At 45.3% G+C, this 25,860-nt stretch overlaps 1 protein-coding gene and 1 long non-coding RNA gene across 4 annotated transcripts in view; both read left to right on the forward strand.

Moving 5' to 3' along the window:
* Positions 1–9,487, forward strand: part of LOC149856234 (uncharacterized) — a 30,542-nt gene extending 21,055 nt beyond the window's left edge. Inside the window, exons 2-4 of one of the 3 annotated variants that reach the window (XR_016438351.1) lie at positions 1,340–1,480; positions 2,103–6,436; positions 7,669–9,487. This is a non-coding gene — a long non-coding RNA (uncharacterized LOC149856234). The remainder of the gene's footprint in view (positions 1–1,339; positions 1,481–2,102; positions 6,437–7,668) is intronic. The other 2 variants (XR_016438350.1, XR_016438349.1) reach the window with 2 other exon arrangements.
* Positions 9,488–11,096: 1,609 nt separating this feature from the next.
* The window catches only part of SLC22A4 (solute carrier family 22 member 4), a 50,204-nt gene continuing 35,440 nt past the window's right edge, over positions 11,097–25,860 (forward strand). The window contains exon 1 of the mRNA XM_090064692.1: positions 11,097–11,607. Within this exon, the coding sequence (XP_089920818.1) occupies positions 11,215–11,607 (393 nt within the window). The 5' untranslated portion in view covers positions 11,097–11,214. The remainder of the gene's footprint in view (positions 11,608–25,860) is intronic.

Here is a 25,860-nt window from a genome sequence, read left to right on the forward strand (position 1 = left end):
TGCTTAACTCCTTGTACCAGAGCCAGGCAGTGGGGCCAGGGCAGCAGCCAGGCAGGGAGGAGCCTGAATTTGAACTTATCTCTTCACACCTGCTTATCTCCTTACCCTTTGCAGCACTCAAACCTTCTAATGACACCCCAGGGTGCCCCCAGCACCCTGGCTGAGAATCACTAGTTTAGAGGCTATGTTGAGACCTCGATTGGAATTTAATTCCTAGTGAGATAAATGAGGACAGATCTGAAAGGCTGGATCCAATTTGCAAAGCAGCGGTAATGTGTGTCAGAATTCATTTAAATAGGTCGTAGGCAAAACTAGGCCCCAGTGGGCAATTTTGGACAACCAAATACCGTATAAGGAATTAGCACATACTTAGGGGCCTGTTCCCCATCCATGTGTGAAGGATTTACAAGGGTCACCCTGCATTACTGTTAACAGAAGTTGCATGCTAATGACATGAGCATTTAAGAGACAACAGTCCCTGCAGCTGGAAGTCCCTGGAGATTTTCCTGGTACTTGCAGCATTGAAGCTGGCTTCTAATATAAAGTTCCTTGTAATTAATATATCTGATATGCTAAAATATCCAAATTGCTATCTTGGGAGGCAATTAGAGCCTTTTCTTATGACTTGGCTCTATCTGACATTCACTCCGCGTCATTATTTTTATTTTTCTGTGCATGTGACTGTATTAAAGATTCAATTTCTTCCTGACTTTTCATTACCATATGAACCTCTCTTACAAACCATGACTCCAGACCGCTTGCTTGAATACGTCTCAGGAAATATGTAGGGTTCCAAAGACATGGTAGCTTGCAATACCTTTGATTTATAAGGAAAGTGCACTGGGGAGGAAAGAGGGACTCCAGACCCTGGTAAGTGAGAGTAAGCTTAGGCACAGGTAAGAAATCCATTTCTGGCTTCTACTCATTCCCCTTTTCCTAGTACCCTCGTGTTTCAACTTATGCTGTTGATCTGCATCACTGACCTTATCCTGCAGGAGTCAACGGGGAAAAGAAGGTCATGGACAATGAAGTGACAGGCATAAAAGAATTAGTAGGCAGATTTTACTGTGTCAAAGGGAGGCTGGATATGCCTCATTAGGCTTCCAGCCTGCTGGGCAGGTATCTCCCAGAGGCTTGATAGAAGGGGAAAGGAATGGACTAAGGATGTAGAAGGAGCCTCACTTGTTTGGCAGAAGGGAGCCTGGAAATATGGCTGAGGTGATGGAGAGCCCAATGCAAAAAAATTCCAAGTGTGTATAAAGATTGACATAAATGTACTTGTAATCTCACCCATGCCTGATGAAGGAAAGAGAGGACTAAATCTGTGTGTTTTGTTTAGTGCTCCGAGACCAGGGTGGTAGTGTCCCTAAACAGAGGAGAAACAGCATCAATGAGTTCGCAAGGTGTGTAGTCCCTCACTGAAAAGCTCAAAGGCTGAATATTGGTACTGTGGATCCCCAGAGGTGTTCTGGGGACCAAGGTAAGTTGGGGAGCCTGTCCCACCAAAACCAAATATTCAAGAGAATAAGTCTAAATTGTACTAGTGAGGTTAATATTGAAATACAAATGGTAGATAATAAATCAGTTTAGGTCAAGTATTTCAAACTAAACAATCAAATATTCATTATTGATAGAATATTTAAAATTTATACAGAAAAAGATTAATTTTAAATATATTTAGTCCTAAAGTCTGAAAAACCTCTCACAGGTGGCAGCCTCTGAGGGGAAAAGGACTTCTTACCTAAGTTTAAAACTGAGTTTTAAAGAAGCGCTTACCTTGGTTTATCCAGCAAGAAACATCATTCAAGGCTGAAGAACAAAGATGCCAAAGCGCACCCAATTTATACTCAATTACCTAACTCAGCTTCAAAGGCTTGCTAAATAAGACTAAAACATATAGAAATGTACCTAACAGGTTATGTCCTGATTCATATTAATATACCTAGTCTTATCCATTATATAAGCTATGCCATGTCATACATCAGATCTAACAAATTTTAAGCAACCTTTACATGCAAGAGCATGTCAGAGGTAAGAAGAATTTAGAAGGTGAAAAACACAGGTTAAGAAATAATTTCCTTTGCTTCTTCTCTCACCCAAAGTCTGATCAAGTGGATGCAAGCAAATGTTATACTAGATCAGCATCAAGCAGCTTAGTGCCTGCTACAACTTACCGTTCCCTTCAGCGCAATGTGTGAACAAGCACTGACTCATTACCATGCCTGCGAGTGAGCCTCCCAAACCACAACAGGGGAAATGCCCTCTTAGAAGCAAAAAGAAGGATCCACGGCACATGTCAGAAAAACAATGAAATGTAATTATATTTATAGTTCTCAACAATGGCAAGAAGTAGAAATAATCTCTGGTTCAGCTGAAGATGGCTTTGACAAAGGTGATGTGGTGTTATCTGGCCTTTCTTTTATGGGTTGATTTTTTGTTAATTTGACAAGGAGCCCTTGAGGTACTATTAGAACAAAGGAGTCTTGGCTCCTGGTCCCACCTCTTACTTCCCCATTGGCGACTAGTGTATACAGGACAGATGGCACTTCTGGTGCTGCCCTTCAAGAAAGCTTCTATAATATTTGCATGGCAACTTCTCTGTGGAGTAGTTGAATATAGTTGCTGTATATCTACCTCCACAGAGAAGTTGCCGTGTAAGTCAGGAGTGAAGGGTTTAAAGGAAGCTGTCAATTCTTCTTCCCTGTGAAGGGCTGAAGTGGCATCATGTCTAATCTATTCCCTCAGGACACAATTCAAACAGCTTGCTTCTTCACATGTTACAGTCTTTTTTTTTTCTATTAAAAAGTTGGGGGAGTTCCTTAATTCTAACATTCCTTGCTCTGCAAATTACTGTAACAGTCTCTCCCTAATAATTGTCTTGTGTATGAGTCCCTCTCCACTAGGCTTTCTTCTTCTTATTATTATTATTGGAACAGAAGGAGAATGAATTTTTGTGTCCTCAAGCACTTTGTACGTCCTGCTGATAAGGGCCAGATCCTACTTGTCTCTCTTGCATAAATGGCTGCATTGACCTCCTCCAGGCCAGCAGCCCAGCCAGCCCACCTAACACCACCTAGTTTGGTCAAAAATGCTACTTGTGTAAGCACACAGTGGGCTTTACTGTGCCTATGCCAGTGTAGCTGGGAACAGAAATGCCCAGGACTGTAGTATGTGGCATTAATTCCAAAGAACAAAACAGCCCATTCACATTCTTTTTGACATGCAAGTGAGCTCTGCCTTCAGTAAATAATTACTTGAGTTACAACTTCTCTGCTCAATTAATTCCTAACTTGGCCCATCATAAAGAGCAAGGTCCTGATTCTGCCTCATGTGGCAGTAGTTTTATGATGATGGAATTTTTTTTTTACATTAGCGAAGTTGCTTAAAATGGCTCTAATGCAGATGAGAATTGGGCCACTAAATGTTTGTTGCTAGGGCATTGGGCACTAAGGGCAGTAATATATTTGTCACTCCTGTAAGCAATTACTTTACTGAGTGCGGGCCAAAAAATAACATCTGTGCTGCAGCAGAATTGAAATGAAATCAGGGCACAAGATCTTTTGGATCGGTTTGCAGGAGGGTTGTGGTGAAACAGCAAGAGGGAACACTAGAAGAATAGGCATGTTGGCCCATGCAGGCTGTGTTGTACTCAGTGAATGGCAACACTCCAATTGATTTCAATGAGGCTAAGGATTTTACCCTTTGTTTTTAATTGGCAAAAATTGTACAGTATACCTGATTCAGGTGGATCTGTCTTCGACTGAGGTACTTGGGCTCTGCCCACCTCCTCACTCAAAGGATTATGTGCCAAAGACTTTGAAGGCAAAATGTTCCTAAGGAGAGACCTGGGTTCTACCCCATGAACTCCACTACACTTACTTCCTATGTAACGCTGAGTACACTGGCAAACTCCATACTGCAGTTTTGCCATCTATTAAATAGGGCTAATTTGATCTGCCTGCCTTGGTGAAGCAATCTGAGTTATGACACCAAAAAGAAGTATTTTGAACAAGGTGTATTTTCACTGAAGAATGCAGTTTCAGATCAGCTGAAGCTATTTGCAAATATGTGCTCAATCTGCTAGATGACTTCAGCTAAAACAAATGAAGAAACAAAATGAAAGCTGCCAATATTTTAAATTTTTGTTGTAAATATTTTGAATATCAATTTTGACATGAGGTTTCCTTTTACAATTGTTTGACAGGGAACTAAAAAACCAAACATACTGGGAAAAAACCAACCCTGAATGCTTCATTTGTCCTGAAACAAAAATTTCCTATTTCTTGTTTTGAGTAATGATCTGTTAAATAAGTTATTCACACAGCATTATTTGTTACTACTGCATTTTATTATGATTTGGGTCAAACCTCATTAAAATGCATTGTCAGTATAGCTGCCCTTCCCTTGGTCCTAAATAACAAAGCAGATAAATACTGTTTGTTTAGTAAAAGCCAAAACAATATAGGCTAGACCCTAATCGGGGTGCCCTGTCAAGGCTGGGTAGAAGCATTGTCTCAAGGCCAGGCTGATATATAAAGCAGGGTGGATTAGATGATCTGTGCTTGCTGGTGTCAGAGAGACAGAAAAAAGCACACAGCGAAAATAAGCAGGGAGAATGGAACCCAAGAAATAGCTCAGAACATCCTATATATTGACTGGAAATAGAGTTTGCAACTGTGGACAGAGACACGCTCTTCTTGTGGCTTGACTCCTGCAGTGTTCAAGCAAACAGGACTTTGCATGCACTGTTTGCAGACAGTTCTCCCCCCAGGGGAAAAACTTGACTTCTTCCCCATGTTCTCTTTGTAATGCAAATGACCTGCAACACCCTGAAGTTGGTCCAATAGAACTACTGGCATTTTATAAATCTGCATAAAATGAAGTACTAATGCAATGCCCCCCCCACTGTGTTTATCTATTTGCGAGCTAGTAGCAAGAGGACAAATCTGTCTGACTGACAAAGGACAACACTGTCCAGCTTTTTGCCTCAGGCGTGTGCTTCCAGGAGCCCAGATCCCTTGACCATCTGTGAGCCATCTCTGCAGTTGGGCAATGGCCTGCCACTTAAATCAGATCACTGCTACTAAGCTACTGAGCCTGTCTCCCAAGAGCGATGTTATAAATCCGGTCACACTCCTTGTCTTGGATGTTCCCCAAACTGCCTTAAGAGGATTCAGCCACAGGCTCCCTCTGCTCTTTAAGCTTCTGCAGACGGAACAAAACTGAGGAAGTGGCCATGCCATGCACGGGCACAAGCGTGGGGTGCAGATTTTCTGTCTCCCACTCCCTCGCGGGAGCCACAACTTGTGCTCTGAATGCCAACCCACAAGGAGCCAGCGCTGACTTCTCCAAAAGCTGGACCACAGCCTTTCCTAAAGTACAGTACTGGCTTGTACTGAACAACTGGTTTATATATATCTAGTTGCATGTCACCAGAGCACTGGTCTGTGGAAGAAATGTTGGAGTCCCCACTGTCTGGGAGACCTTGAATATCTTATCTGAGTGGGCAGCGCAGCATCTTTTGGCAAGTAAAGACCACAGGGAGTGGCAGACAGATCTTCAAAAAGTCCGTTTCTTTTTCTTAAGGCTATCTGGATATTTTGCAGGCTCTCTTACTCCTAACCATTCAGTGAGTTAGATGCCAGAACCATAGCTTTATTGACTTTATGAGGTACTGCTACATTTTTTGGTTGTTTGAAAGTAAACAATACAGAACAAAATCCTCCGTTGTTCGCTTGCCTGCTCCTGGTGTCTGTTTACCACTTTTAGGGAAGGAAGGGTGGCCTGAAGTACTGGTGCCAACTACATTAAGGTGTGCAGCACAGTCCCTCTGCAAAGCAATGGTTGCAAGTGCTCTCAAAAGCTACGTTTCCTGTAAATGATGGCAGAATTCGTTATCAAGTACTACTTGACAGCAGTTGGGTCCCAATTCCTATCAGTAAACTGTCATGCTGTATCAGAGTAACTGATGATTTCCGTCGTGCTCCTCAAAGCTGCTATTTAAGAGCAGCAAAAGACGGCTGTTTCCAAGACGTAGTCAGTCCGCTGGGGACAGGTCCTAACTGGTAAGCTCGTTAGCTTGCAGCTACATCAGGGCTGATAGAAGACAGATGGAACTTTTTGAATGAACAGAGGTAATGGCTTTTGGCAGAGTACAATCGTATAATAATTTGAAATGACAATGGAAACAATCCAGCACTTGAAAACATTATTCCCACTGGAGGTATTATCTTGGGTTGCCAACCTGTTTAAAACAATAGATTTTGCTTTGCTTTGTTTCAGAAGTCCATGCTAAATATGTTTCTTTTATTTCTGACTCTCCAGATAGCTACTGTAAAAATGGCAAAGAGTAATTCTGCCAAGGCCTGAAGTTTCGTTGAAAAAGCCCAGAGAAATCTGACTATGCATGAGATATATACAGCTACAAAGTGTCATGGTTGGTGTAACCGTTTAACTTGAATAGAAGGAGTCAGTGGGTGGAAATGTTAATGCAGTGTTGTGATGGAGAACAGAACTGTAGTTGAATGAACCACAACTCCAGCTAATACGAATGTGATGAATGAGAAGTTAGCTCCATAACTTCCAATGAAAATTAAGTGTAGCGCAGTGATAGCAGATGAAACCAATTTCCTAATTCTGGCCCTGAGCTGTCCCAATCATGTGAATAAAATTATATGTGTGCTTTTAGAATTGGGGCATTAATGCTGAGCGGTCAATTGACTTCATGGCTCGCTATCATCTACCTTAGAGGTGGGCAAAATACAGCTTGTGGGCTGAATCCACCCTGCCAGGCACTTTCATCTGGTCCACTGCACCCCCCAACAAATTGCACCCAGCCCAGCCTTTCCACCCATGAGACCCCCCCAAAAAATATCCTATTGAGGCTTGCTCTCCACCCTCTGCCCAGCCAGCAGCTTCCAGGGGGGCTCCTGCTGCAGCTGAAACCTGTTTACTCAGGACAGCAGGTAGGGAAGTGATGGGGCTGGTGGGGGAAGGAGGCGGTTGCATCTGGGCGGAAGCAGGAGCAGGTGTGGGGCCCGTGGCCAGGGGGGCAGCGGGAGCGTGGAGCTCAGCTGGGCAAGCTGTGGGATGTAGGGACCTCCCCAAACACTCCTCACCATGGCACGCAGCCCCCGCTGCCAGCAGCAGCAGCAGATGGGGAGGTCAGGGCACTCGTGCCCAGCACAGGGTGCAGCTCTGGCCAGCGCTGTTGGGGGGAGGGAGCAGAGCCTGCCCTATTGCTGGGTCTCTGCACTGCGTGCCTGCAGCTCCAACACTCGCAGCAGGGGAAGCCCCGCACTGGAGCCTACTGCCTCCCCCGCTGCTGCGCAGGTCCCCGCACAGTGCCAGGAGCTGCAGGTACCCGGTGCCAAGCCCCGCGACAGAGGTAGCCAGTGCTGTGCTGGGGGCAAGGAGCCCTGGGGTGGGGGCAGCCAGGGGAAGGACTTCCAGCAAAGGTCAGGGGTTATGGGGCAGGACTTCTGGTCGCAATGTGGTGACCAGGGGGCGGGGCAGCTGTCAGGGGCGGGGCTACCCATGTGGCCTTCAGCGGCTCACCAAAACTTATTATGTGGCCCTCCCCCCAAAATAAATGTCTGCCCTTGATTTACCTGATCCTTTCTAAACTCTTAATTCCACAGGTATTAACAAATATCCCTTCTTTTTAAGGGTCGTGATGATCCACCGATCAAGCCATCCTTTGTTCTGCAAGCCTGCTGTCTTGTAGCGGGTCCTGGTCATGTAGCTCCTATTTCACAGCCTTGCAGATTGTTTTTAACTCATTCCAATTAAGTTATATTTGTTTTTGCTTCAATCTTAAACTGAATAACACAGCGCTGGGCCCCTAGATTTTTAGTAAAGTCTGTAGTTTATTTTTAACTGGAAAAAATACATTTTGTTTCATATGTGATGATGCACCCCGCCATCTGCCCCTCGCTTTGCAAAATCCTAGATCTGCCAATACAGATCAGTGCCCAAAACAAAGAATAAGAACATAAAAATTGCCATTTACTGGGTCAAACCATAGGTCCATCTTGCCCAGTAGCCTGTGTCACATGGCGGTAGATGCTGAAAGGGAGAGTGAACTGGGTATGACCGGGGTTGTTTTTCCCCCACTGTTCCTCTCTCACTTGCAGCCTCTAGTCTTTAAAGCAGGGGTGGGCAAAATACAGCCCATGAAACGGATCCACCCCGCAGTCAGGTACCCGCCAATTAATTGTATCCAGCCCAGCCAATGGCTGCCCCTGCTGCGCTCCACATTGGACTGAGTCCCACCTGGAACAGCATGTTCGGTGCTCCCAGCCTCCCTCACTGGAGGGCTCCAGCCCTGACCACTGGGCACAGCTTCCAGGCAGGGCTGCTGGTGCCACTGCCGCAGCCACCCAGGAAACTGCTGGGCTTCCCTGGCCTTCAGCAACCCCTCCTCCTGTCCCTGCTGCAGCAGTGCAGGCAGCAGGTTGGGAGGGGAAGCTGCAGTGCTGGTGGGAGCAGGGTGCAGGGCGGGCTCTGCCAGCACCTCACTTTGGTCCTGCTTGTGCATGGCTGGGTGGGGGAGTGTGTGATGGAGGGGGAGAGGCGTGAAGGAGCCTGCCCAGCGGGCATGGGACAGGCAGGTGGAGTGGGAGCCAACCTAGGCTTGACTGCAGCAGGCCAAGAGATCTGGCAGTGCCAGGCTCGGCTCCCCACTGCTCTCCCCTCTCCTAGGGGCTTCCCTTGCTGCCAGCAGGCGAGGGGAAGCCCCCCACATGCCCACACCCAACCCACACACATCCCACCCCCCCACACTATACCAACACACACCCAACACCTTCCCCCAACCCCTCACCATACCTGTACACATACATCCCACACCCACCCTCGCCACATACCCCATGCACACCTACCCCCAACCACATACTCCCCAAACCACGCACCCCACATACCCCTACACAATACACAAGAGTAAGGCTTTCTTTTGATTTTGCAATCATCTCTAGATACACTATGCAAACACACACAAATCAGGACAAAATATTTTTTTGAAATAAAATTAAAACGGGTTATAGTAGATGTGTGGTTTTTAGTATATGATTGGGGTTTTCTTCCATTCCAAGATGGCAAACACCCCTCCCCACCTCCCAAAAGAAGTACTTCCAGGGCAAGGTGAGGGATTTCTGGTAGCAAAGGTCAGGGGTTAAGGGGAGGACATCTGGTCCCAAGATGGCGACCAGGGGGTTGGGGGGCACCTGTCAAGGGGCAGGCTACCTTGCAGCCCTTGACAGAACTCATCAAGCGGCCCTCCACCTGAAATAATTGCCCACCCCTGCTTTAAAGTCTAGGAATCTATAATTCACTGGCTGTATCTTTAACTCCGACGCTCAATAGCTCCTGATGCCCCTTTTCTCCAAGAATTTGTCCAATCCCTTTTTTGAATCTAGCTAAATCGTTGGCTTCCGGCACATCTGGCGGCGATGAGTGCCGTGTTTATATGTTGCCATGTGAAAAAGAATGTCCTTCTGTTAGTTGTAAACTGATTACTTACTAGTTTCATGTTGTGACCCCTAGTTCTTGTGTGAGATAATAAATCCCTATTTACTTTCTCGTCACCATTTCAGCATATTGGAAACCCTTCTCATGTCCCCTCTCAAGCATCTCTTCTAAACTGAATGGTCCTGGCCTCTGTAGTCTCTCCTCGTGTGGAAGCCCCTTCATGCCACTCACAATCCTGGTTGCTGCTCTTCCGTGGACCTTCTCGACTTCTTCTATATTGGGGCAGGCAAAATGCAGCCCGGGGGCTAGATGCAGCCTATTCTATCCAGCCCGTGAAGCCCCGAAAAATGTAGAAAATTTAATATTTATCTACCCCTGGCCACCTGTCATGAGGCCCCCGATGGCTTGCCAAAACTTAGTAAGCAGACCTCCCGCCCAAAGTAATTGCCCAGCCCTGTTCTATATCCTTTTGGAGCTGAAGGAACCAGAGCTGGGCACTGTATTCAGGGTGAGGACACACCAGGGATTTATAAAGGGGTATGATGACACTTTCCATTTTGTTTGCAATTCCATTCTTCATAATCCCAAACGCTTTGTTTGCCTTTTCGATGGCTGCTGAGTACCAAGCCCATGTTTTAGCCACTGTCCACAGTGACTCCCAGATCTCTTTCTTGTGGAGTAACAGCTAACACAGAGCCCATCAAAGGTAGGGGGGCCACTGACACCCCCCCCCAAATACAGGAGATACCTTGGTGGGGGGCAGGCCCCCTCCATCCAACAGTGGGGAGCGGTAGTAGGGTTGTCACCTCCTTGTTAGAAACACCTGCAAAAACCTTTGTATGTCACAAGAAAATGGGTTGAAAAAATGCAAAATCTGTGTTGTAACAGCTGAGGCTGGTACGCTTTGCATTACCTTCTGCAGCGTTGTAACCAGAGGAGCGAGGGCCGGTGATACAGGGGTGCAGGCTGGAACCGTGTCAGTCTAAGGACACAGGCAGACGAGGCTCTTTGGGTAAATCTGGTATCTTTTATTAGACCAGCTGAAATTGGTGATACAGTACATACATTTCATCAGCAAGGGCACACGCGCTCATACGCTGTATACAAGCACATAAAACGCATCTACAATACGGCAGTGTTTCTCAGCCCAGGGGAAGCTCCCACTGGCGAGACTCAAAGGTCGCGTCGGCGGGACTTCAACTCACTGCCCGCCTGAAGAAAAATCCGTTGTTTGCACTTCAAATAGAAGAACTGACAGATACCTCGGGCAGCGCAATTCTGTGGGGTTGTGTTTTTATCGCGGTGGGACTAGGGTTTTTGACAAAATGCCTGGTGGGAGGTAAGGTGCAAAAAGGCTGAGAACCCCTGCAAACAGCCTGTGCACTGCTAATACAGCCCGGCATGTGCACTGCAGATACCCACGCAGCCTGTGCGATCCAGCAAGTACATCCATGAGGGAGGGGATTTCAAGGGCTGGTGGAGACTTCCCGCCCACGTTAGACCCCGGGGAGGCCCTTGCGAGGACACCCGCGTCCAGCCCCACGCCGGGGGCAAGCGCGGCGCACGAGGCGATGCCCTGGGGGGAGGGGCAGCCCCCCCGGGCAGGAGGGGGCTCAAGATGGCGGCGGAGGCGCGCGGGTGAGGCGGCGCCGGCCGCGGGGGGCGGGAGGCGGCGCCTGGCGGGGCGGGCTCGGCCCGGCCCGGCCCGGCCCAGCACATCGTGGCCGCTGCGGCTCGCCCGGCAGGATGCGGGACTACGAGGAGCTGAGCGCCTTCCTGGGCGAGTGGGGCCCGTTCCAGCGCCTCGTCTTCTTCCTGCTCAGCGCCAGCATCGTCCCCAACGGCTTCAACGGCATGTCGGCCGTCTTCCTGGCCGGCGTGCCCGAGCACCACTGCGCGCTGCCGCCCGGCGCCAACCTGAGCAGCGCCTGGGCCAACGCCAGCCTCCCCCGCGAGCTGCGGGGCGGCCGCGACGTGCCCAGCCGCTGCCGCCGCTACCGCCTGGCCGAGCTGGCCAACTTCTCGGCGCGGGGGCTGCGGCCCGGCACCGACGTGGACCTGGCCCGCCTGCCGCAGGAGCGCTGCCTGGACGGCTGGGAGTACAGCCGGGACGTCTATCACCGCACCATCGTCACGCAGGTGCGGCCCGCCGCCGGCTGTGGGGGCCCAGGGGCTCTCCTGGCCGGGCAGGGCACAGACACCCCCTGTGCTCGCCGCCAGTGCCCCCCTGCAGCGGAGGGCAAGGCCTGGCCGTGGGGGGATGCCCCTGCCCCACGTCTAGTTGCTCTGGGGCATCCCCCCCTCTGGGGGCATCCCCACCTCCCTGCCATCTCAGGCCCCAGCTAGGAGGGAGGAGATGGCAGCACTTGAAGCCCGGGGGACATGGGTAGCATGGATAGGAGGGATCCACTCGGAGCCAACTGGGCCTGAGACCATTGTTGTTTTGCCTTTTAAATGTCACCCCCTGGGGCCAGGGACAGACATGATGCTTTACCTACTGTAAAGTAAGTAGGGACCTACTGAAAACAGGGCTGTGCAGTTTTCACGGAAATGGTGATTCCAGACAGGCGGATGGCCAAAAATAAATAACTAAAATCAACTTGCAGGGGAAAGCGTGCGGGAAGCCCTGCAGGAAAATGAAAAAGAATAAATAAAATTGCCCACAAGCAGGGGAGAGCATGCGGGAAGCCCTGCAGGCTGGGGGCGTGGGGAGCACGGCACAGCAGATGGAGCAGGTAGGGACCTACTGAAATCGCAGTTGTGCAGTTCTTACGGAAACGGCAATTCCAGGTGAACTCAAAAACAATGATTTCAGGCAGGCTCTGCACTTTTGGTGGGTGGGCAGTTGGCCAAAAAACAAGAAAGAATAAATAAACTTGCCGACAAGCAGAGAAAAGCATGCGGGAAGCCCTGTAGGCTGGGAGCACGGGGAGGGACTAGGGCAGGGATGCCACTTAAGAGTGGCTCCAAGCAGTGGCTTAATTACCCTGACTAACCCCAGTGAAGCCAGTAATTCATGCTTATTAACACATGGATTAATGGCTTCTTTGGGGTTAATCAAGGTAATTAACCTGCACTTTCAGGTCATGTGGCAAACTGGGGAGGGGCAGGATTGCTGGGGCCCCATGGCCAGTCAGGTGGGGGGGGGGGGCCCTGGCATGCTCAGCCTGTGGAAATGGCAGCCAGCCCCAGAATCTGTCCACAAAATCGACCTCACTCCCCTTCTTGTTGCCTCTTTATTTCTCCCCTGGAATTAGTTGATGTGTTCCCATCGGCCTCCCTTATTAAGGAGGTTTCCAGTAATTCCTGATGGGCTTAAGCCCATGGTCTTTCAGCACAGCAAGCAGGCCTGTGTCCCTCAGGGGCAGGGAGCAGATCCACCGAATTCAACACTAAATGTTAAGATAACTGCTCTTGCTGAACCTCATAAAACCACCCAGGATATTCTGCAATGTTTTCCCCAAAGTTGTCAGGAATTGTTGTTGTTGTTTTTTTGGAAAGATAAAAGGTGACTGACTGGGAAAGGAGTATCCCCAGGGCGGCATTCGCTCATTGGCCCTCATGTTTTAACACAGCTTTAGATTGCGCTTTGGGAGCTGTTGGGATATGAAAAGAACGCAAAGTGAGTTCTAGAGGTTTTTCGTACTCCTAGTAATTGCAAATGCATAAAGGAGTCATGTCAGTTTGAAAATCACTGTTGCACCTACCAGGGTTACAAATAAGACTCCGTGCAGAAGCTCTGTGCCTGCAGGCTGCCCTGTTACCATCTATAATATCCCTTTGCGCAGAGACAGGAGCTTGCTTGTGCAACCAGTTATAGACTAAGAAACAATTCTGGGTAAATATGCCAAGTCTGCTTATTTGTGAATTTGACAGCACCTTGGTATCCCTCTAGCCCAGTGTTTCTCAACCTTTTTAGACTCAGTTCACCCTTAGGTAGACTGAAGGCTCTTGTTAGGCTCAAAGGGCCCCTCAGAAAATGCCAGTTCTTAGGTCTCACTCCTTTTTTTTACTACAGAAAAGCAATAGAGCAGTTCTTCTGCTGCAGAGACCTCAGAAAGATCACAGTAGGTCAAAACGTTTTTAACACCATAGATTCTTATTTGAAATCCCTGGGCTCATTGTGTGAATCGTGTTTGCACACTTAATAGCTCTAATATTGCATGTCACACCTCAGCACCCTTGAAGGGATCTGAAGGCTCCCCCAGGTGCTGCAGCACCTGGGTTCAGGATGACTAATATAGTCTGTTTTGAGTGGGGACAGTTTGTCTTCCCCACTTAGTTTGTGCCTTGCTGAAGACCTTTATATACTTCAGTGCAGTAGCAGAGAACCTTTTAGGAAGCTGTCTTAAAACAGTGGTTTTCAGTCTGTGGTCCACAGACCCCTGGGGGTCTGCAGACTCTGTGGGGTCCATGAAAGATGACTATCATCAATCAGAAGTGTGCAAATACCCACACTTACAAGTCAAAGGGTATGCAACTCCTTTTGAAAATTTATAGGGGTCTGCAAATAAAACAAGGTTGAAAATCACTGTCTTAAAAAATTGTACCTACAAATTCTAAAACTACAGATACACTATGTGGAGAGGGCTCTCTTGGGCTTTTTTTTTTTTTAATTTATCTGATTGAGTTGATTAAAAAGTTAGATGTTATTGTTTATGTTGACAGGTTTCTGTAACTGTGTAGCCTTTGGAGCTGTGGTCTTGGCTATGAGTATGTGAATTTCTGTGGTGTGTTATTTTTCTTTTCCTCTCTTCCTGGCTTCATCTTCATGTCTTTGTTGGCTCTCTCAGTTCAAAAAGGGTTGGCACTGAAACAGGAGGAGCTTATAATTCATTTAGCAGTGGCTTTGCCTTCCTGATGTGGCTTCATGGTCAGAGCCTTTTGGACTCAAAATCAGAAAGCTTCATTTGGGAACAATGGTACAATTTCTGTTAATTTGGAAGTATTTAAGTTAGAAGTGACTTAGAAAATTTTTCATTAAAAGTTATTTTTTTTGCCTTGTTTCATGTATAAAAGGAAAGCCTCAAATATTGCTTCTTAGGACTTTTACTGGTATCTTTTGCAATAAGTGATTTCAGGCATGTGAAATCTTATCTTTGCTATGAGAGTCGTAGTCACTGAGTCATAGGCAGGGGCTTGGACTAGATGACCTTTCAAGTTCCCTTCCAGTCATACTATGTCTACTTTAAACTATCCTATATAAATCCATTGTCTAGCCTCTTAGCAAAACTACATAGTCAGTATGTCCAGCTGCTACACAAAATGTTAAAAATAAGCTCAAGGATCTGAGAAAAAGGGCCACAGTCACCACTGTGGTGCAAAACTGCTCCCAAAATTCTTTCCTGACCCCAAATAATGTCGATCAGTCTGACTCTGAGTAAAGGGCCAAGAATCTTGAGCAAGCTTGCAGATGGTTTTAAGGCCCAGCAAGACCATTGGCACATCCCTAGCCTTAGTTGAAGCCAACACACACATTGCCTCTGAGGAAGGCTGAAAAAACTGCCTGACACATGCAGCAGCAAGAGGGGGGGAAATTCTGTCCTGGCCCCATGTGACGAACTGAAGCCCCAAAGCATGAGAAATACCCATAGTAGAACACAGGCATTGCTATGCCTGGATGAACCGATGCCTGCCCAGCTTTCTCTTGAACACCTCCAATGATGGAGATTCGACAACTTCTCTAGGTAGTCTGTCCAGCTGCCTCAGTCTTCTGACAGTGATGTTTTTCATGATATCCGGTCTAAACTTACTGTTCTGCAACTTCAAACCATTGATCCATTTCTTATTCTCTGCAGCAAGAAAAAAATGTGTTTACTCTCCTTTTTTTATGGCAGCTCTTTGAAAACTGCTATCATGTGCCCTCTTAAGTACCTTCTCTGCAAGCTGAATGTGCCTATCTCCTTCACCCTCTCCTTGTCTGCCTTTGCCTTCCAAGTCCTTTATCATTTTTGTTGCCTGCCTCTGGACCCTCTCTGACTTTTACACATCCCTTTTAAAATGCCTGTGGGACTCCACTCAGAACCTCCTGCCATTCTGACTTGGCTCCATTTATAGTTATCCTTTGCTTGCAGCTATTTAGACAGTTGTCTGTCCACCTAATAGTAGTTTTGGTTAGCTCATGATTCTCCAATTTGTTTATGAGAAGGTTATGTGGGATCTTGTCAAAAGCCTTGCTGAAGTCCAAATCAGCCCAAAGCATTATTTTGTCAGAGAAGATCAAGTTTGACATGATTTGTTTTTAGTTTGTTGGCTCTTTGTAATCAACCTTTTCTCCTCCAGATGTTTGAAAATGGATTTTCTTAGGATTTGCTCTAGTAACTTTTCCTGCTTATTGAGTCTAGTTCCCCAGGGTTGTCTTTATTGGATTTTCTTCAAGAGGGGCACTGTGTTGGCTCTTTTCCAGCTCTCTGGTACCTTGCCCATCTCCCACTTCATGAGGATCATTGCTAAGGGCTCTGAGATCTCCTTTGCCAGTTCCTTCAGTACCCTGGGATAAAGTTCATCAGGCCCTGCTGACTTGAATTCATTCAAACCCATTAAAATCTTTCTGACCGTCTCTTTTGCTGTGTCGTCCCTCAGCTTGTTCCCTTCCTTATCCAAATAATCTTTATTAGGTGTCTGGTTGCAGGTTAATCTTTTTGTGAATGTTGAGACAAAGTAGGGCTTGAGTAGCTCTGCCTTTGCATCTAACAGTTCACCCTGACCATTGAACACTGGTCCCAGATGTTTGGGTGAACATAGATTCTGGGGTGTCTGCTGTGACCCAGATCTGTTGGAAAGACAGTGTACCAAAGGTATAACAAACCCTTTATCCATAAAGTACATTGGTTACTGATGTTAAGGTGATGCTTGTGCCCCTCTACTGACAGTCCATACAGTGCAGTGCTGAAACAAGGCAGACTGGATTTTTCAAGGCACTTCTTTCCTTTAATTGTATGCACAAAGGTCAGGCAGAGAAGAAAAAACGCACTCCCAAAGGGACATAGCTCCCCTAAGTTGCTTGAAATGGCAGCCCTGCACCGCTACTATAATCCTTCCACCAGTTGACATGACTACAGCTACTGCACTGAAAGTAGCAGAAATGCATGTAGATAAGTGGCTCTGGCTAATTTCCCTTGTTTTCAGTTGCTCAGGATATTTTTTAATAGAATTAAAGTCTGTTTTCCATCATGCGTCTTAAACAGCTGTACTCTACATAGCCTCTGCTACTTCAGGTGGGATTGTTTCCTTTGTTCTCCTAAGAGCCCTTAGCTGTGTCCTGACTATCTTAGATTGGCAACTCCTGCCAAACCATGTATGAAGACTTTATGAAGTTCAACGTCGAGAAATGTAAAGTGCTCCACCTCAGGACAAGCAACCCCCAGCACACCTGCAGGCTTGGCGACACCAAACTGACTAGCACCATGAATGAAAGAGACCTGGGGGCAATAATAGACCACAGTATGACAGTGAGCCAGCAGTCCGATGCTGTAGCCAGTAGGGCAAATAATACTCTGGCATGCATCAATCGATGCATCTCCAGCAAAGCCAAGGAGGTGATTCCTCTGCTCTGCTCAGCACTGGTGAGACCGCAGCCGGAGTACTGTGTCCACTTCTGGACACCACACTTTAACAAGAACGTGGACAAGCTTGAGGGAGTTCAAAGAAGAGCCACCCATATGATCAGTCTAACAAGGCAAGCCATATGAGGAAGGGCTGAGGCAGCTGGGACTCTTCAGCCTGAGAAAAAGAAGGCTGAGAGGGGACCTGGTAGCAGCTTACCACTACACTAGGGGAGTACATCAAGGGCTCGGTGAGCAACTGTTCACCAGGGCACCCGAGGAGAAAACCAGGAGTAATGGCCACAAATTCCTGGAAGATTGATTCAGCCTCAATATTAGGAAAAACTTCTTCACAGCCAGGGTGTCCAGACGGTGGAATAAGCTGCCTCCAGAGGTGATGCAATAGCCTATGATGGAAATCTTCAAGAGGATTCTAGATGGATACCTTGCTGGGGTCACCTGAACCCAAGTTATCTTTCCTGCTTGGTGCAGGGGGCTGGACCCGATGATCTTCCGAGGTCCCTTCGGCCTTACAATCTGTAAATCTGAGTAACTTTGTTTCTTTTTTGCTGCACTATCAGCTGGACCACTTGTGTTGACTCTTGGAACCCTAAACTTTATCATCCAGCCATTTGTTCAGCCTACGAGGCTAAGTCCACTGAGCCTTCCAGCCTCTCTAGATTTTTGCTTTTCCTCAGACAGGGCAAGCATTTGTCCCTGAACTGGGACAGTCTGACTGGGTCCTCTGCAGGCCACAGGGTTAGAGAGTGTTGCAAATAACTTGTTACCCAAAGTCTCTGGCTGGCCTCACTCTCAACCTAGTTCAGCTCGTTTCAGTTCTTAGCAGGCTTGTTGCAGCTCCTCCCTGATAGCAAGTTCTGGATTGGGTAAAGCTTTCCTTCTCTCACTTGTCATGAAGCCTCTTGGTCAATGGTAATCAGTTTTTGCTGCCATGTTTGATCTGTCTTGCCAGTCCAAAGTGGAGTTTGTAGCTGGGTTTAGCAATCTGCCCGGACACTTGAGAGCTTCTGCCCCAAATTTATCTCCTAAGTGTAGGTCCTCTTTCCCTTCTGGGAGACCTCCAGATGTTGCTGCAATTGCTTTTTCAGTTGCTTTTCTTTCTTAAGTTCTTTTTTTTGCATCTGACTTGCTTTATGCTCTTCTGACTGCTTTCAAATGTTGGGAGTAACTCTCATTCATAGGTAGGTGCAGAGGTACAACTTGCAAACAATGCACATAAAGTCTTTTATCTCTTGATTTCAGAGAAGCAAAGAGCAGATAGTTTTCTTCTTCTCTAGATCTGCTTTTCTAGCCAGTCTATACCTCAAGAGGCTCTGCCACTCGGGGCCACGCTCATGACTGTTTTTGCTTCTTGCTCCTTTTCTGCTTCTGAAAGACAGCTTGCTGGAAATCCCCTTCACCCCTGCATTTTTTCTCTGTGCATCCCAGCTAGACATAGGTGAACCCCTGACCCCACATGCTTACCTATGTTCAAGTATTGCTATGTGACCATTGTCCTGGGCCATAGCGTCTATTTTCTTCTGCTGTCTCACTCCATGTAAGGTTAAAGGCTCTTTTAATTTAGTCTCAAAGAAGAGGGGTTAATACACCCCTCAGTTTTAACAAGGTCTGTGACTGGCTTCCAGCCTATCATTATGAACTAACCAGGGGACAATCTCAGTCAAACCAGAGGGGAAGCAAATGCGAGGTTTCTTTGAAAATGCTTGCTTACCATCCTTTCACTAATTTAAGTACTTGGGCTCCGGCGCACATTTTACTTTAGCCGTAGGGACCATTGCAGTATGTCTGCTTACATCTAAGTCCCTCCAGCCTGGTGTTTGTACACAGGGGCAAGTCTGTGGTATTAATTCTACAGTGCAGGCACACCCGCTAGGCTGTGTAGAGGAAAACTGAAGCTTTGATTTGATTCTGGGGACAGACAAAATCAGTGAAGCTCTCGGGCTAAGTACAGACAGTCAAAAAGCCCAAGGCTGAATCTATTCAATCTTTGCAGGTTCGTCTAAACTGAGTGGAGTGAACCAAGAAGCGAGTGAACAGACATTCACTTTTGATTCTGGAAATGCAGCCACATGCCTACAGGGGCTCAGGCCAGAAGCTGCAGGGTCACTGCCAAAGGAAAGGGGGGGAACTAGGAGAAAAGCCATTGGAGGCTTTTCCCACCCCCCTGTTCAAGTGGAGTGCGGGGGCATACCTGGGCCCTGGCTGGCCAGCTGAGTATGACGGGGGGTATTAAACCCCCACTCTGGCCTGCACTGACTCTGGTTGAGGTCTGCCTGGCCAGGGAGAGAAAACCCTTCCCAGACTTAGCCCCCACTTCCTGCTCGGGGGGGGTGGCAGCCTGGCCCCAGCCTGGGCCAGCATGCTGAGGCGGAGGGGGGAAAGGGGTTTAAACCCCCTCCCTAGTCTGCATGGGACCCCTGCTGGGGTTTGCCTGGCGGGGAAGCGTAACAGCTCTTCCCAGGCTGCCACTCCACTCAATCAGGGAGTGGAGGGGAAAGCCTGGCTTCTCTCCCCCTCCCCACCCCCTCTTCCCCTGGCAGACCCCAGCTGGTATCCCGTGGGAGCGGGGGTATCTGTCCCCTCCCACCTCTGTGCTGGCTGGGGCCTGGCCACACACCCCCACACTCCGCTGGAGTTCAGAGTTGGAGAAAAGCCTGGGAGGGGCTGCAGTGATAGCGCAGAGCAGTGATAGTGCTCTGGCTAGAGAGCAGAAGGGCAGGACCAACGCTGCTCCGCTGGATCCGACAGCCCAGCCTAGGGCTGCAAAGCATCCTGGGATGCTGGGGAACAGTAAGTTAACTCAAACCATGAGGTGGGTCTGGGAGAGAAACTGGTTTCACCTAAATCAGTTTAATCTGATACTACATCCAACCAGGTTTATGTTAAACCAGTCTCGGCCCTTTTTGAAAGTGGTTTAAGTGCATTGAACTTCTGTCCTGCTTTAGGGTTAAACTAGTTTCTGATCACTTAAACTGGTTTGTGTGCAACTTCTGTCCCTAGCTTTGAAGAGCTAATGTAACTGGTGTGTCCTGAATAACAGCCCTGTGCAAGTCATGGGAGACCTTGCAGGTGCTGGACTTGCTGGATATGAATTCTCCACCGTCACTATCACTGATCAGCTAGTAATTACAATGCCCTTTCTGAGCCAGACTGTACTGAGAGAAGAGGTACTATTTCTTTTTAAGTTACCAACTGGCTGTTTTATTCCCTTGCTCATTTTAACGCTCACTTTACAGCAGTGAGCATAATCTCTAGCTATGGGTAACTGTAACGTGAACTCCTCCACAGTAGACAGTTCCGCCAGTCTAAGGTGCAGTACTGAAAATCCTCCATATACAAATTGAATGCCAACAACCATGGGTGTAAAGTACCTGCAGAGATTATCCACTCATTAACTGACTTTTCTCAGCAGTGGTTTTTAAGTAGATCAACCTAATGCTGGCACTGTGGTTAAGAATACAGGATCTAGTGATATTCTTCGTGGTTCAGTGCACTTAACCTTATCAGCAGATGCCATCTTTATGTTCTGGTGCAAGTAGAATTTGTACATTGTAGACTTCTTGCAGTCTTGCCTGTTAGTGACCATTTCTGCATTTTGCCTGACCTGTTTGTCTTTAGACTTAACTCTCTGTGTAATCTGCTTTCCTGTGATTCATAGACTTAATCTTTTTAAACAGAGTTATATACTGCGTTAATCTTTTATTGTGCAACTGGTAGTTACATTGCCAATCTCTTGAAGCTTCTTGCTTAGTGTTATGATCTCTGCAAAGTATGATGCAGGAAAAGACAGTGTGCTGGAGCACTGAAAGGAGCTAATCATTTATTTCTGATTGAGTTACAGTGTGAGGAAAAGGGTGATGATCCCTTCAAAGAGCACTGCCGCTTTGAGCAGTGAAAACAATCTCCTCTGTTACTTTAAGGCAGTAATCCATCAAAAAACCTGTGAATCATTAGTGTTCTCTTTTGCCTGCAGCAGGTAGAGTTCACTATTTGATGTGCTGTAACTGGTTTGTAGGAGTGTGGGGGTAAGGTATTTGGTGATCACAGAAAGATTTAAAATATGGTAATCTCCTGCCTAAATGGTAAAGTGAATGCACTTTCCTTCTAGGTTTACAGGGACTTTGCCCTCTTGATATGTCTGGCCAGGAATCCTGGAGAATGGCGTTTTAGCTAGTTAATGAATAGTGCATTTGAAATGCAGATATTTTGAAAGGTGTATTTACAGTTACTCTAGCAGAAAAGTTTAGATTTTTTAAAATTTAATTGCTGTTATTTTGGGGGGAAATGATGATAAATTACAGTTGCTATTTAGAAAGGTGACCATCTTATGGTATTAAGGACTGCATGATTGGGTAGATCTCATTTAAAGGTTTTAAGAATGTATTTTAAATAGGATTAAAGCAAAACCTGGAAACACTGGAATAATGTCTGTGCTGTATGCTCCAGGATGTTGGGGAAAGGAAAAAAATAATCAGCTAACTTAAAATCTTTCAAGTTTGGTGTTTTACTAAGTATATGCAGCATTCAAATGTCTTAGTTTGTTGTTTTTCCTCTCTTTGTCAGTTGACTCTGGGACTGCTAAAATGTATCATCAGTCATATGGCTGCTAATTACCTCAAAATAGCTAGGTGTAGTTATTGTCAATTAAAAGTAGTAGCGTCTATTATGAACTCGGTAGTGACAGTCAGGAATAACATTTGTCATCTTCTCACACAACATAGGAAAGGAATGTAGGCTAATATGCTACTTGTGCCAACAGAAGAAACATAAAACCTGGCCTTGAATCATTAATGTCATGCTTGTAAAAAGAGTAAAGTTTCAGGCACTAAAGCCAAAGCTGCTTATTGGATTGGGAAGCCATAAATGTGATATATCTTGACTTTTTACTGTTTTGTTGTTTACACAGGCCCATGTGATATGTTTTCCTTCTTTAAATAAGCAAGATGAGGGTGGGTACATAGGTGATTGAAAAAACTGTAGTCAGAGTCATTATCAAGGATTTGTTCTCCTGTTGGGAGGATAAATTAGGTGATGTCCTGCAGTAGCCTATTCTGCATCTAATAATGTTCAATATTTTCATTAATACACTAGAAGGTAAACTTATACAATTTGTAGGTGAGATGGGGCTGGAGAACAGTATCTTCACAATGGTTTTGGAGAATGATCTGAAATCAAGAAGATGATATTCAGTAAAAGCACTTTGAAAATAATACACTTGGGAAAGAAAAATCCTTTATGAGAATAACCAGCTAGGTAGCAGTACTGCCAAAAAGAATCTGAGGTTTTAGTGAAGGTGAATGAGTCAACGATACGATGCTGATGCAAAAAACAAATGAAGTCATTGTCATTCTAGGTTATGTAAACAGGGCATGTAGCACATGCAGAATAATTTTTCTGAGGCTGAGGCTTAATGTCCCTTGGTGACTGCTGCCAGTCTTTAAGCCACAGGTACATTAGAATCTGGATTAAATTTAAACTGGATGTATTTTCTGTAGGCCATTAAGGATTCAATCAAAGTAAATTTTGGTCACCTCCAGCTATACCAGATTTGATCTACTGGTCTAAAGGGCAAACACCCCCATATTGTGTTGCCCATTCCCTGACCTGTCCAAAGCACTTATGGAAAGAGTTTATGATGTGCCTCTCATTAACCTTCATGTTTTGGCTAACTTGGTGCATTCAGGTTGACTATTTCATACAGTACAATAGTGAGTATCGTAGCATTAATGTACAAGCCTTGGAAATGTTCCAATTTGCAGTATTATAAAAGTTTTGGCAGAGTACATTACATGTTGGGCACAATATGTCTTCTACAGTGTTCTCCCATTGAACGAGGGAGGGAAGATCTACATTTTGTACAGAACAAAGCTTTCGAGACCTCTGCCCACAAGACACTGTACTCTGCCTAAAACTTGCTCTGGAATCTGCAGCAGGTTTCAATTCTGCATCTGCTGCAGATAAATTCAGTATCTGCAATTTGAGTTACTCATTTTTCCACTTAATATAGTCTTCATGACTTCACTAACTTAAAAAAATTGACAGAGCCTCACTGTTCTTTAGAATATGTTGGGGATGAAAGGCAGTAGGAGATCTTTATAGCTAAGGAGAGGATGCTGGGGGCTTTTGGCTCCAGGAGAATGCAGGAGACACTTTCTGTACAGGGGTAGGCACATGAGCTGGCTGTTTCCCTTATGTGCTGCAGTGATGTTTCCAGGATGCTAAGCACTTTAGAAATGCTCTTTACTCCTAAGTGCTTGCAATATGGAAGACAAGGAACACACAGGCTGGCAAATAGGACCAGACTAACAGGAAGTATGATCAGCTGTGAAGTAGTTGGGTACTGACAGATTTTCGTCAGGAATTCAGTCATCAGCCCTATTTAAATAAGTGAGGCAGATCAGATCAATCATGGATAGTTCTTTAGTCTGTAGACTTGGAAAGTGAACATAGCATCTTTTAATATTCAGGACTAGAAAACTAAAAGATGTGCATGTGTATATAATAAAAAGTTACTTGGAGTACCATCTTGTATTAATGGATGGATTCTGCATTCATGTTTATTTGTTTTCATAGATATGTATGGTTTACCTTTGGGAGTTGTTGTCTCTCTCTCTCTCCTTTCCTTCTCTCTCCTTGTCCCATTTATGGGGTGTGGTTTCATTAGTGACTTTAACATTAAAGGAATATAATTCCTACTTTAAGAGCTTGTTGCATGGAAACTGGCCAGCAGGTACAATTAAAGCTTTCTAGTTATATAGCTTTATAAATTATGTAGATTAAAATGATAAACTATGGTTATCATTATATAATTATACTGTTGTAGCAATGCTAGTACAGAATGGAAGTGATTTTATTCTGGTATTTTATATGGATTTTCAGTTTGTAAATCAGCATTCTAGTCTCTGAATCTCTCTCTTTTTTTCCCCATATTCTTTTGTCTACAGTCCCGAGGATCTTGACAACTTTTGCATCATAGCCCAAAATAATGTTAACAGTCTGACTCTGAATTCTCCCTAAGACTTTAGTTTCTCGTTCTATCATGTGCCAATTAAATTATTGTGTTCTAAAACAGGCCGAGTACTAATTTATATAGAATCACGAAACCATTGGGGAATCAGTTTCTCGGTGCCAATCATGGCAGTTGCTTATGTTCGTAGCCCCTATGTATGTGTGTGATCTTTTTTACTTGTAACATAAAATCCATCCTTACAGAATTAATTACTGAAATTTAAACCTCTTCATCCTCCCAGTGAGAATAAACATTGAAAGTTAATATTGTCTATGTACAGTTGCATGCCTAAATTTCAGAACTGTAGCCCTGACTCTCCCATTTTTCCTGGGATTTGTTTTGTTTTTGTCTTTCTAATTATATTCAAGATCGGATTGTATCATATTTGCATCTGATAGGCACCCAACATATTACTTCTGTTATGGAAATCTTAGTGTTAAAGAAATGCATATGGTGGTATTTTTAGCAACTGAAATGTCAATATTGTTATAGTTTTTGAAGTTAAATGACTGCTTCTGTTGAAATGGAAAATTACTTATTCTTTCTGTTTTACAAGGGAGGGGTTGTCCATTATAATGTAAACAGCTTGATTTCCCCAAGGTATTTCTTAATGCTTATGAAGCTCTTTAGATACCTATAGTGCTTTCCCAGCGTTTCAAAATATTATGTTTTGTTTTATTGGCTGCTGCATACTCATTTGTAAATGGCAGCAGTAAAATTTACTGAAATCTTGTTTAATTCATTCTGCTGCTGATAGGCAAAGTTATAAAGAGCAATAAAATCATCAGAGCCATCCATTAATGGAGACAAAAACACTTCTACATAAACATCTCTGTTCATTTTCAGAAATGAACTTTGCAAATGTCTTTGCAAAAGTCAGGCTTGCAGGCTTAAGTTATTTTAAAATGCTGCAAAAACTGTGACATAAGCCCCTGTGTTTGTTTGTATGTTTCCCACTCATTGATGCTAGCGTGCATTGAATCTGTCTACATCTTTGTTTTCAAAACTTTTGACAGGCATGACTTGTTTTCCTTTAAGGAAGAAATCAACCTGCCCAAACTTGACACAAGTAGAGTTGAAGTAAAACTGATGAATTTCGTGTTTCTACCAAATCATACTACTTCATGTACACTGTGGGTGAACCCTCACAATAAGAGGAATAAATGCCCCAGAACTTGAGACTTTTCCAAAGTAGACTATAAAAAACACTGGAAAAGCTCCTGTTGAAACGTGCATTGTATTGTTTGGAGATGAGCTAGATGACTTAATTTAAGTGAATTCTGCTGCTAGAGATGTTGTTTCTGACAGGGGAGAGTAATCTGTGAATCAGATCAGCAGTAAGAAATAGTCCAAATTATTTTGCATTTTAACCCGTGTTTTCTGTGGTACGCTAAAGTATAACCTCAGAAGTGTTCCTTGTCCTTTGTAGGTCATTCAGACTTCACTGTTCCATGAAAACCATCTAAAAGCATTTGTTGTCTAATGTGTCTCAGTCTCTACAGGCTTAAATGTCAGGAAGAAAAGGCATGTTTATTAATTTACAAGCTATTTTGAAGAATGCTATCAGCTATACTTGGTACAGACCTTCCTTTTTAATCTCCTGCCACAATGTTGGGGTGTAGAAAGAACACGTAGAAATCAGGGTTAAAGAATGCAAGGTTTTATTGTAGTGTTATTTCTAGACACCAGCCAGGGCTGAGTACTAAAGATAACCTCACTGAAACACAAGAAATGTGTACTGCTCATACCCTGTATTCAGTTTTTCTTTTTAAGCATAATACTGAGTACTGCCTATATGGAGTATGTAGGCAGGAGTTT

This window comes from Crocodylus siamensis, chromosome 10, assembly GCF_052110815.1.
Source record: "Crocodylus siamensis isolate JL-2025a chromosome 10, ASM5211081v1, whole genome shotgun sequence".
NCBI lineage: Eukaryota > Metazoa > Chordata > Crocodylia > Crocodylidae > Crocodylus > Crocodylus siamensis.